At 48.8% G+C, this 12,592-nt stretch overlaps 2 protein-coding genes across 2 annotated transcripts; both read right to left on the bottom strand.

Moving 5' to 3' along the window:
* Positions 1–2,850: 2,850 nt before the first annotated feature.
* On the bottom strand, positions 2,851–5,453 carry BCR38DRAFT_489360 (family 74 glycoside hydrolase; the record flags this gene model as incomplete). Its single annotated transcript, XM_040864386.1, has 2 exons — positions 2,851–4,278; positions 4,341–5,453. 2 exons carry the CDS (start codon positions 5,451–5,453, stop codon positions 2,851–2,853), a joined length of 2,541 nt encoding a protein of 846 aa, XP_040711350.1.
* Positions 5,454–6,169: 716 nt separating this feature from the next.
* Positions 6,170–7,738, bottom strand: BCR38DRAFT_447291 (uncharacterized protein). The gene has a single exon (XM_040861139.1). The coding sequence runs from the start codon at positions 7,547–7,549 to the stop codon at positions 6,482–6,484; it is 1,068 nt and encodes a 355-aa protein (XP_040711349.1). The 5' UTR covers positions 7,550–7,738; the 3' UTR covers positions 6,170–6,481.
* Between the last annotated feature and the right edge of the window lie 4,854 nt (positions 7,739–12,592).

The raw sequence follows: 12,592 nt of genomic DNA, 5'->3' as shown, positions 1-12,592 counted from the left end.
AGCCTACGGCGTATTTAATAATAATATAACGTAGTCCACAAGCGAACGGGTCACGCCGATAGCAAAAAATAGAACTGAACTTCCTAACTTTACCACGCAACTAATTCTCGATGGATTCTTCTCAAAAACAATCTCAATTACTCCTTGCAACTCAGGCTATCAGAAATGACTCAACACTTAGTATCTGACGTGCTGCAACAATCTACAAAGTCTCGAATACTACTCTCCAGGCGCGTCTTCAAAAACGTCAATCACGTCGCAATATCGAAGCTAACGGTCGTAATTTAACAAAACTAGAAGAAAATACGATTATTCAAAGGATAATTGAGCTAGATTCGCAAGCATTCCCTCCCCGGCTAAGTTCTGTTGAAGATATGGCAAACCGACTGCTACGCGACCGCGACGCGTTACGCGTCGGCAAGAACTGGGCCTCCAACTTCGTTAAGCGACAACCACAGCTCAAGACGGTATTCAGCCGTAAATACGACTATTCTCGTGCCTTATGCGAAGATCCAGAGCTTATTAAAGGCTGGTTTGACCTTGTGCGCAATACAATTGCGAAATATGGGATCGCCGATGCCGACATCTACAATTTCGACGAGACCGGCTTTATGATAGGTCAGATTACCGCATTGATGGTTGTTACGAGCTCTGAAAGGAAAGGCAAGCCTAAGCTAGCCCAGCCTGGCAATCGGGAATGGGCTACGGTGATCCAGGGCGTCAATTCCCAAGGCTGGACGGTCCCGCCATACATCATTGTCAAGGGCCAATACCACCTCTCTTCCTGGTACGAAAACGACGCGTTGCCGAAGGACTGGAGGATCGCCGTGAGCCCAAATGGTTGGAATACGAACGAATTGACCGCAGATTAGCTAAAACACTTTGACAAATACACCAAAGGCCGGAAATCGGGTGTATATCGCCTTCTTATCCTGGACGGCCACGAAAGCCACCATTCCGACGCCTTTGAGCAATATTGCAAAGAGAACAATATTATTACACTTTGTATGCCTGCCCACTCTTCTCATATCCTCCAGCCCCTAGATGTGGCATGTTTTGCGCCGTTAAAAAAGGCCTACGGCTCGCAAATTGAAAAGCTCGTCCGAGCCCGGATTTCGCATATCACAAAGGAGGACTTTCTTCCGGCATTTTGCGACGCGTTCAAGAAGAGCCTGACCGAAAGAAATATTCGTGCAGGCTTTCAAGGGGCTGGGCTTGTATCTTTAAGCCCAGATATTGTTATTGAGAAGCTGGATGTGAAATTACAGACTCCAACGTCCTCCCGGCCCCCTACGCGGGAAACCCTTCCTTAGGCTTCTCGGACGCCAAACAACCCAACCGAGGCTACTTCGCAATCCGAATTTATTAAATCTCGAATTTCTAGGCATCAAAATAGCTCCCCGACGTCAATTTACGATGCTATCGATCAGTTTTCGAAAGGAGCGCGGAGTATTATGCATAAGATGGCTTTACTCCAAGCTGAGGTCGCCGAACTTCGAGAGGCAAATGCTCTAATTAGCAAGCGGCGCAGGGCCAAAAAACACGAGTACGGCTTGGAGGATCACTTAATTCACAAGACGTACAAGATCTTCAAGATCAAAAGGACGTTGTGCAGCAAGTACAGCAGGAAATGCGTGGAAATAGCGCTGGATCAAATCGTGGCCAGCCACGGCAACGGCGCTGTGGCGTATGCGGGAAGACCGGGCATAATGCGCGAACCTGTCAGGTAGAGATAGAATCATCTGGGCAAGAGTATTCTGAGTAGTTTTAATTGATTTACGGCGTTGTGGTTGCGAAATCGTGTTGAATTCCATGTTTTGCTAGTTGGCGTGACCCGTTCGGTTGGGTGACCCGTTCGCTTGTGGACTACGTTATTCCTTTTACCTATTATCTAATTGTTATCCGTCTCTTGTCTTCAGCACCTCAACCTGCGGGTATTTTTGCTCGTCGTTAATATCCATGTCTTTTATAACCTGCTTCGCAATTATATGCTGTATTAACTAAAAGTACTCCTTGATTACTTTCAAAACATAATGATATACGAATATAATCAAGCTCGATAACCAGCGCTATCTGCTGGGTAGCGCGCCTTTGTTCCGATTTAGTTAGCTTGATGTTTAATATCGGTGAGCTTCAAGGAAAATATTGACGACGGGTAGGAATGCCCGCAAGTTAAGATTATGAAGATGGAGACGGAAAACAGTATCCTCAGTAATGCCTTCTGTCCGGGCGGATAACAACAAGAAAGATCGAGAGGCTTGTCGCTCTGACCAGATCAAAAGCAAAGCCTCAACAGGTCCTTGAAACGGAATCATCTCAAAATGTGCAGCCAAGAGGCACAACTTCCTTTACTTCAGGTTCTTATGACTACCTTCATTCCTTTTGACTAGAAGAGATAAAGAAACATCCAATCCTATGCTTTGTTATAGCTTGCAGTAAGTCCCGCAGATATACTACGCATTCATATATTCCTCCAAATAGGCAAGATATCTTAAATTAGGCACATAATTATACTATGATGATTAGCTGCTTATCTAATATTCTAGTATAGACTATATGTACTTTCAGGTACCTCTTAAGTCCAAGTAGCGTGTTAGCGACTTGATTTGTACCTTCGAAGATTCATCCTAGTTCAATAACTCTTTGTCTCATGATAGGTTTAGGACAATAAAAGACCCCGCCTGTGCTATAAATTAGCTGTAAAGAGGGCTGCCAAGTAAAATGTCACTGAACTGATATTCAATTATCTCTTAAATGTGAATTTATCAAATTGTATGTACAAAGATCAACCGCAAAAAGACAATCGACCTCGAACATCCCTCTTCCCACCTTTCCAGCACACACTTGTAGTTATAGACACTGCGAATAATACTCATTCTGCACCGTACAAGTATAAGGTGCCAAGCAAACCGTTGGCCCGGTATATCCCGTGCCACCACACTGCGCATAATGCTGGGCAACAGCCGTTGACGTCGAGCTCGGACCGGTGCTTGTAGTCGTGCTCGTACTCGCCTTCACCGTCGATGTCGTGCTAGTCTTCAAAGTCGAGCTAGTGGTCGAAACGTTGCTAGTTGTGCTTTTCCCTGTTGTGGCAGTTGACGATGTGCCCTCGGTAGTCGTGATCGATGACGCTCCTGTTGTGGTACCAGATCCACTCCCGCCACTGACACTCCCCTGCGCCCAAAATACGCCCCTCCCATTGGTCCCGACGTACACCTGTCCCGCTGTACTCGCGCTCCCAGCCAGAATACAGCTATCGATAGCACCGAACCCCTGAGAACTGCCCTGGATACTAGTCCAGCTCGCGCCATTATCAGCACTAGCGTAGAGCATCGCACCCGCTGAGCCCGTGCCAAAGGCATACACGTTCCAGTTCGTGCTAGAACCGACACCGAGAGCAATGGCATACGTATTGCTGAGGCTGGTCGAGGTCTGCGTGAACGAAGCACCGTAATTAGTTGAGTAGAAAACCCCCACATCAGTCGAGATCCAGACCGTTCCTGCGGTGGTGGGATGCGCAGCAATATCTCTAATCGCAGTCGCGCTCCCCAAAGCCCCACTGGCCGTGAATGTGCTGCCTGTATCTCTGCTCACGTAGAACTTGGCCCCAGAACCGGCGTAAAAGACAGTCCCGTTCTTCTTATCAGACGCAATAACAGCACCTGAAGCCAAACTAGCCACCACAGCGAAGCTCCCCTGGTTTAGCGACCGCTGCACGCCATTGGAAGCCGTAGACCACAGAATAGTGTCCGAGTCTGCAGAGTACGCCACCGTACCGCCGTACATGGTTGTCCCGGCCCCCGAGTGGGCGTACCAAGACGCTCCGCCCGTATTAGACAGCGCAACCTGCGCCGTCCCGGCCACATTACCCACGCGGACGACGTTGGACACTGAATTCCCGGCGTAATCCACGCCTGTGGACGATGACCACTCGGGATCCATCCAATTCTTGCTAGGCGATGTGGTCAAGGAACTTTTGCTCGCAAAGGTGAAGCCGTTTTCGTCGTACATAGCGACTAGTAATTCGCTGCCACCGGGGACAGAGGCCAAGCCCTGGATGGCGAATTCCTCGATTCCGTCCGCGAGGGACTGGATCGAGACGTTGTGGTTGCTATCCCAGTTCGTTAGATCATGGCCGCCGTAGATGGTTAGACCCGTGCCGTAGAGCCAGTGGTCGCTGTCGTGCGGGTTGATCTCGAGGGATTCGATCATCCAGCCTAGACGCTCAGCGTCGGCGAGGTCGTTGAAGCTTGTGGTGATCCAGGGGGCTTTAGGGGTCTTTGCACGAAGATGGGTTAAAAACGTATCTCTTGGGTGGGATAGAAATGCCATGTACTTACTGTCATCGAATAGTAGTACGTCATGCTTGGGTAGCTAGCCCATTCCCAAATCTTGCTCCATGTGGCGCCCGAATCTGTCGACCGGAAGATCTGCGCATCGGGCCACCACGAATTCAAACTAGCCACCATTATCGTCCCGGACGCAAGTATGTCCACGCCGAGGCCACCAAAACCAAAGTACAGGTCCGACCCAGAAACGGGAGTGATGTTCGTCCAAGTATTGGCTGTAATATCGTACTTGTACACTGCTCCAGATGTGCCGTCGTACGGCCCTGTGCCATCGCTGTACGTAAGATACAGCATCTTCTCGCTGGGCTGCAGCTTGCACTTATGCGGGAAGTAGGTCCCAGGCTGTCCGGCAACCGTAGTCCACGTCGCGCCCGCATCATTGGTCACATACACCGAAGCAGTGATGTTGTCAGCGGTGCCAACGAAGATGCGCGAGGTTGCGCCTCCGGTTGTGCCCGAGGTACTGTCGAAGGTCACCCATAGGAGACCCTGCTTGTCGTTGTTGTAATTATTGGTGTCCGAAGGGTCTGGGGCAAAGGTGCCCACGGCCGTGAAGGAGGAGACCTTGGTGAAGGTGACACCGCCATCGGTGGACTTCCAAAGACCATTGCCGGAGCGCGCGCCAAAGTAGATGATATTGCTGTCAGCAGGATCAACCGCTAGACGCTCTCCGTTTCCACGTCCTGGCATGTTACCACCCACTTTGAAAGAAAGGTTAGTGAAACTCCAAGTCGCGCCGCGGTCAGAAGAACGGATTATGGCTCCATTGTTGGGATCCCAATCGTTGGTGTACATGCCCACGGCGGCGTAGACCTTCTTGTCATCCTGAGGATCGAGGGCAAGGGCGTCGATTCCCCAGTTGTGCCAGCCGGTGTTGTCGGCTATGCTGTCCGTCACCGCTGTCCATGAGTCGTCCGAGTTGAGGCGGTAGAGTCCGCCGATGTCAGTTCGCGCATAGGCGACGCCAGCCGTCTTGGGGTGGAAAACGATGCCGGGGACGAAACCGCCTCCGCCTCCGATCTTGACATTCTGCCAGGTGAAGGCAGCTTGGATCGGCGCAGCTATTGCTGCAAGGAGCAGCGAGATTGGCGTTGAGAACTTCATCGCCAAGACTGTTCGTTGCGGATCTGCAGACTGAGCGACTGGAGAGCCTCACTCACTCGAGTCTAGATGCTGGTTCTCGCATGGATACGCCATGGTTGCTGCTTTTATACATGGCCAACGGTGGTAGTATGATTCCAGACTTCTGTCCAGGCCCAGCCTTCATTTCTGCATGTTGACTTGTGTACCGGCCGTTACCCCTCTTCAGGTACCCGGGATGGTAGCCACCGTCCGGACGAACTCTCTGGATGTGACTCTTAGGTTGTTACAGTGTCATTGCGGAAGTGGAATCGAAATAAAATTAGCTATTGAAGACATCGCCATGGTTTTCCCGCGAATAACGTAGCCCTGTCCTGGGAAGGCTGCCGAACCAACCGGTCGGGCTAGGCTGTTTTGACACCAAGGAAGGAAACTCTCCGTTTCTCAGGGGTACAGATGTGTTTCCTGCGGAGAAAGTCATTTAGCTGCCAGAATCTACAGTCCAGACTCAGCGGATCGGAAACTCGATGTTCGATGGCACTGCTCTTGACGACGCTCCATATGAAGAACCCAAGACCTAAAGTGAGGAGAAGGCGGTGTTAATGTGATAATGGTGCGGAAAAAGGAAAGCGCGAGGTATGAGACGTGAGGCGGCCTACTCTAGAGCTGAAGGTGGGGCCCAAGCAGGCACCCCAACCACGCGCTCCATCGCCCATGACTTTTCTCAACTTCACGGGTCATCGAACGCGAACGTAACGATAAATAATTGCAAGATCATCTCTCCACGGGGTCAAGAATCCACTATGTGTGAATATTGCGGACGCATTTGCAACGTTCGGCTTAAGTCAATTAACCATCAATTCAGGGCTTAGTAAAACTCTTCAACTTTTCCCACGTCTCGTCGTCTCACTGCATCAGTTGATGCTCCGTAGCTGAACACTAGGCTCGTTCCACCTCTCATTTCCTAATTCAAATGGTATCTCTAATGATTCGCGTTGTTTCAGCACCTCTTGCATTCAAATGACGACACCGCGAAGCTCTGCTGCTGCTGCTCAGTGGCAGTACCCACTAGCCAGTGATGCGGCGAAGTAACCCGCAGCTTTCGCCGTCCGATCCTTAACCTCATCCAAGAAACCCTCAACGGCTTTCTTGTCCATCACCGCCGTCGAAGACGATTCATCATGCTGTTGCACCGCTGTTGTGGCAGCAACTATACGGGTCGGCGACACATCTCTAGACCGTCTCGGCGGAGTGCGACCCTGACCGTTTGATGGGCCGACACCTCTGCAGGCTAATTGCTCCTGTAGTGCGTTTGCCATGAACTTCGCCTTCTGTTCCGCCAGTATGGTCGCGCGCTGTTGCCTTATCTCTGCCAGCGGGATATTCTCCTTGTCCACTTCGTCTTCGGACCGCCACTCATGGCTATGATCCAGCGCGTCTCCCTGCCGCAATTCATTCCACAGCAGCGTTCCTATCTCGTCGCTGATGACAGGGGCATTGAACAGCCGGCGACATTCCCTGATTCCCTTGGCCGCCTCTTCGTTGCCAATCATTTTGATATCCTCAAGCGTCAGTGTACTCTGGATGCGAATATGATCAAGGTGTTCTGGGAAATGGTGGTGCAGGAAGTCCTCCAAGAAAGCCACTCCGTCTTGAACCGACAGGCGCCGCCGGAACTCGCATTCTTGCTCGAGTTGTTCCGCCGCTTGTCGTTGTTCATCTGCGAAGCGCACGGGACTGCTTTTCCTTCGCGAGTGTTTTCGGCAGTACCGCGATAGGCGACGGATGTCTTTTTGGATCTCCTTGCCTTGCTTCTTGAATTCCTCCGAGTCCTGTTCCAGTGCCGGGCTCGGTCCCTTGAGAGATATGCGGATATTCGTGGTGACTCTGGTCACTCTCTGGTCGTCAGTCTCCTCTGGTGTTCGTGGTTTGACCCAGAAATCGTCATGTTCGGGACCTTCTCCAGAATTGGACTCTAGCTGTGGTATCTCTCCCTTTGATTTGACTGATTGGCATGGTGATATGGAGTTTGAGAGAGTCATTTTTCCAAGGTCGATGTTCTGGAGTGCGACCCGAGGAGCTTTCACTTGATAGTTCACGACGAGCTTCGTAGTAAACATCTTGGTTGCGGGTCAGTACTTGCAAAATGGGAGATGAGAGGTGGTTCGCATTAAACCCCCTCTGCAGTGAACAACCGGTCCAGCGGCGATGATTTAGCAAGAATAGCAGAAGCCTGCTGCGGGAGGGAAGGCACACTTTGTGAAAGGGGGTGTCGCAGAAATATTAAAGCTTTGAGCAATGCTTCTGACCTTTAGGTGTAAACCAAAGATGCTTTCCTTTGGAGGTCTGTTTCGTGCTTGCGCGGTTTATGCAAGCCGCTGGCTCCAAGTTGTTGTGGTGGTGGCTTGCAGTTCCGCCGGTGGTGTACCGATGGTGTAGGGCTGGCAGGTTTACGGTCGGACAATGAGAAGGATACAAGGAGAAGGCAACAGGAATGCAGCTGACAAGGCTGATGGTTAATCTGCAAACTTATCAAGTGACAAAGTGGAGGATTCGGTCTCTAAGATGAAAGTCCTGCCTGAGGAGACTGTTCTGTCAGGCAATACTTTTGCGGTGTTCGAGTACATCTGCATATCAAAGAAGGCTGTTTTACACTTCTGTCAAGTGTCAACACAACCTATCAAGGAAGCTTGATGCAGCCATACTGCTCCACATGTCTCCACTCACACTGTGAACAGTTGCAATTACAGTTAGTTCCTATTTCAAAAGGTTGCCTCAGCCTGGAAGTCTGGGGAGATCCGGGTATGTGGCAGGCGTCAAAGGCTGGTCAAAGAAACCTGGGGTTAGTTAAATCTGCCGGAATGCCCGAGCCGCTGCCAGATGAACACTGAAAAAGCCACACCGAGAACACAAAGTGATGGGTGCGGGAAAGTCCACAATTGCACCGAGTCCAAACATCTGAAGTACGTTTCTGCCGGTCTCGCCTGGGCCGAAACTGAAATGTCTGCAGAAAAAAAGAACGTGGGTCCGATTCATCATCGCTTGTGGCTTCTTAACTTTCGCATCGACTGGCGGTGGAGTCGTTGGTGTAGCGAGCCACTGGTGTAGCGAAACATCATGAGAGCTGATACATGTCTCTTGGGGAGGTTTCCTGTTTGTCGAATGAGCCGGGGGAGCTGAAAGAACGGCGTGAGGAAGTTTGCGATTGGGCTCCTTGCGGTATTGTCTCTGTCTTTTGGGGTTGCTTCAGTGCTTGGGGATGTTGCTTGGCTGACGCTTCGACTTACCCCCACTGACCCAGATGGACTGGAGCCGACAGTTCGACCTAATAATTTAGTGGGGGGTTTTTAGTGCAGATGTGTTGGTTTATTATGAAGCTCGTTGGGAAAGACAACATTGTTTTGACATATGGACTCTCCAACGCCGGCCCAGTAGGGGGTTTACACCGCAACAGGTCACAAATTATTCTTACTGCATCTAAGTATTTATCGGAAATCTGCCACCATTTTTATTATGACCTTGCCTTGTATTCTGCGACACTGATGGTTTCAGGGATTATCTCTCTACCATACTTATACCAAACACTATGGTCATTCAGAATTTCCTTGAATGTAGCCTCTGTTCATTAGACTGGTTCCATGATGCTAGCTCTAGCTAAATTTTCTCACAAGTTTACAGGTCCAATTATGCAGTCCATTGCACGCAATCAATCTTGGCTTTACCATCTAGTTAAGACTGGTATACCTTAATAACCTTATCGACACCAGAACTAATATTGATCATTGACTACTTCGGTAAGAATACTGGAAATTAGAAATGACCTGTTATCAATTAGTAAACCATATGTCTGGTAGGTATTCTTTTAGGCTTTGCCAAAGTGGAAATTAATGCCGTATCGTCAAAGGTGTTTGTTCAATGCGACCCAGAATAAATGTTTGTTCACCAGTACTGACACAAATCATACATAGTTACGCGATAGGTAACTTATCTACTATCACTTGCCCTGTTAATTTTTCTAACATCCGGGGCTGTGATCTAAGTATAAGATAGGGGTGATAGGTGGAAGACCCTTGTAACGATAGGCAGATGTTGCTTACTGCAAGTTACGATATATCTGTCTTCCCCTACTTGGAGAGTATGGTATGTAAAATTGTTTTATCTTCTTAGCTTCAAAAGAACGATATTGAACTGTATGTTTGATATCATAGCCTGTAGGACAGAATAGTTCCCCCGATTAGTGCGGGTACATTTTGTGCACAGCTCTTGAGCTAGCTAACTGACATAAGTCATCTGTCATCTGAACCAAATATATCCCAATGACAATTGATCTTCTCACATTCAGTGTGTGAATGGCTGTTGGCTATGTGGGCAGATGGCCATGTACCTGCTTACTCAGGAAGAGTACTAGCAGTCAGATACAAAATAAATGAATGCTATTCACTATATTTTGCGAGGTGCCTGTCTCCAATTATCTCCTGACCATTACCTTTTATAGCTGAATGTAATTCTTTCGGCATGTTCTATTAAGACTGCTGGCTTGTTTTGTAAGGAAAGAGCCGTTGTGGCGGGCCGGTCTCAGCTGACAAGCCGAGTCGGGAGGGATTCGCCCCCCGATCCGGTAGAACCCCGGAACCGCCCAGCTTAAGAGGAGAACTCGAGACGCTCGCACCTAGTTTAGATTCTTCAAGAATCAGTCTTGCGATATACGCACCCATACACTGGCCTACTTCTAGCTACCCTTTGCACTACCTGACTATTATATTGTGAGACGTGTGGTATCCTCGTTACATGTTTGATAAGTGTACATGTGTTATCTCATCTAACGTGAGGAGGAATAGAAAAACTGGTGTTCGAACCTAAGGCGAGGTGTGTATCACGTCTGTTGTTTTGCAGGCGTCTTTCTACTTGTTTTATACTCTAGCTCCTTTGTCGCTTAGTCTACTTGATATATCAGTGGCTTCCCAACACATGTGAATAATACCTTGAAATCGCCATTCACCATTATCTAGAATCTGCTACCTTTGCTAGATTCTAGGAGTTACTGCTTAATTCTGATGTATTTAGTTGAAAATACCGTGAATACTTTCAACTTTGCTTATTGTGTCTGTTATTGATCATCCCTTTATTGTGCTAAAATTGGCAGCTCGCTAAGGGGTATGGGTGTGGATCCTGGTCGATCTACCGCACTGGACTCATGTCACGAATGTCAAGTTCATTGAATTCGTGCCAAGTCAGCTGTGTGGTCAGATCTGTTGATTCGTGGATTGATTGATGATAAGTCTAGGTTTCTATGTAACGCGGTAACAGCGTTGGCTTTATTTCCACTTTTGTGGGGCCTAGGGCCACACTCAGATCCACATGGGTATGGCCCACTTATAAGTGGGTTGGTCACCTTAGACTGATGCACAGTTCGCCTACGGATTTCGCCTACGCAATTGGAATAATTTCTACATGCATGTGGCGTAGCCCCTGGTCTCTGGTCTAACCGCATTGACCACCTTTTTGCATGCACCCCCATTTTGCAGGGAAATTCTACGTCCCAACAACATGACGTCTCTCAATTTACCTCCCAATTGCTCCCTAGCTACGTACAAAATGGCTGATCCAGTGGAGAATAGTCCGGACGATTTTGAGCAGCGAATCGAATGCGCTAAAGAGCTTGTCCGTCAGAGCTCTTCCCAGGCCGTAGCAGCTCATCGGTACGGTATCAAGGGGACTACATTGTCCTACCGCATTTGTCACGGTAATTCGCATCGCGACGCGGCCTCCGGGCAACAAAATTTGACTCTAGAGCAAAAGGAGGTCATCGTGAACTGGATCCTACACGAAGAACTATGCGGATGGGCTCCTAGCAAGCGTTATGTGGCCGACTTTGCTACCGAAATCCTCCTTGCTCAAGGGGATAACAATATACTCGGCTAATACTAGGTGGATCACTTCGTTAGCCGCTATCCACAGATACGTACTAAAATTAGGCGCGTCGTAGATGCTAGCCGAGTCAAAGCGTCCGATTCGAATAAGATTCGAGACTTCTACACCCTCCTCGAACGCTTACGTACGAAGTACCGTATCAAACCCGATAACGAGTATAATATGGATAAGACAGGTGTCCAAGAGGGGGAATCTAGGCATAGTACGGTTATTAGGACGTCTAATTCACAATGGACTCATTGAATGCCACTGGACTGGCTGGCAATGTTATCGTCTTCATTAATTTTGCTCTGGAATTAGTAGGCAGAGGATCTGAATGACCAGCTTGGCTTCAGAGGCAACAGATCACACTGTGTAATTTGTAAAGGCAATAAATGTCACTTCATATATTCACTTCCAGCCTACAGTTAAAGGATGGGTATCAGAGCTCGACCACTGATATTGCTAAGAGCGATGGAACTCTTACAGGAGTTTCAGGAAGTGCGAGCCACATGAGATTCCATGTGACGACTTTATAAGAAGTTGCTGGTGATTGCAATACTGTGTAACGAAACCTCTAATAGTCTAGCTGCGTAAACCACTAAAGAGTCTGTAAGGGTTTGTGCTAGTAAGTAAGTCCTGCTGCGGAGTCCTCAAGCAATAATATCGGGGTTTGACGTATGGAGTATAGGGCTCTGGGTAACTGAAGTATTCAAGTAGGGTAACTGGGAATAGAGTCGTCAAGGCAGTTTGTGTCACGACCTGGGTTGCATCGCATTGGTATAGACCTCGATTAGGTGCTATCGACGAAGATTCTACTCTAAGGAGCGAAGGAAAGAAGATGACAACTTAGGTTTGAGGGAGCGCGACTAAGTCATCCACGCTTGGCGGGGCTCCTACAAGGGTTATGATTGGCTTCCCATCTGACACTGCCACGGCAGGTGTTCCAGCTGTAAGTCACCTGGTTGTAGTGAGTCTGCGAGGGTTGACCTTCACAGTTTGCCTCACCAATGGGTTAGATTGATGCTTAGATTGACCACTGAAGTAGAGACTGTCTATCTATGAAATGCCTGGGAGTCCTGTCCCTTATATACCCATCTCTCCTTCACTGATCCCCACTTGGATATGTTGGTTGTCCAACATATCCAACATATCCATTCCTTCCTATCCTTCTTGGATCGCTTGGATTGGGGAGTTCTGACGCCCAACAGAAGGCTATAATTAAGAGCTCACAGGGCCGTAGTTGGACTACC

This window comes from Pseudomassariella vexata (genome assembly GCF_002105095.1).
Source record: "Pseudomassariella vexata strain CBS 129021 chromosome Unknown BCR38scaffold_16, whole genome shotgun sequence".
NCBI classification, from domain to species: domain Eukaryota; kingdom Fungi; phylum Ascomycota; class Sordariomycetes; order Amphisphaeriales; family Pseudomassariaceae; genus Pseudomassariella; species Pseudomassariella vexata.
The sequence above is the reverse complement of the archived record's forward strand: the minus strand, read 5'-3'. Positions and strand labels throughout refer to the sequence as shown.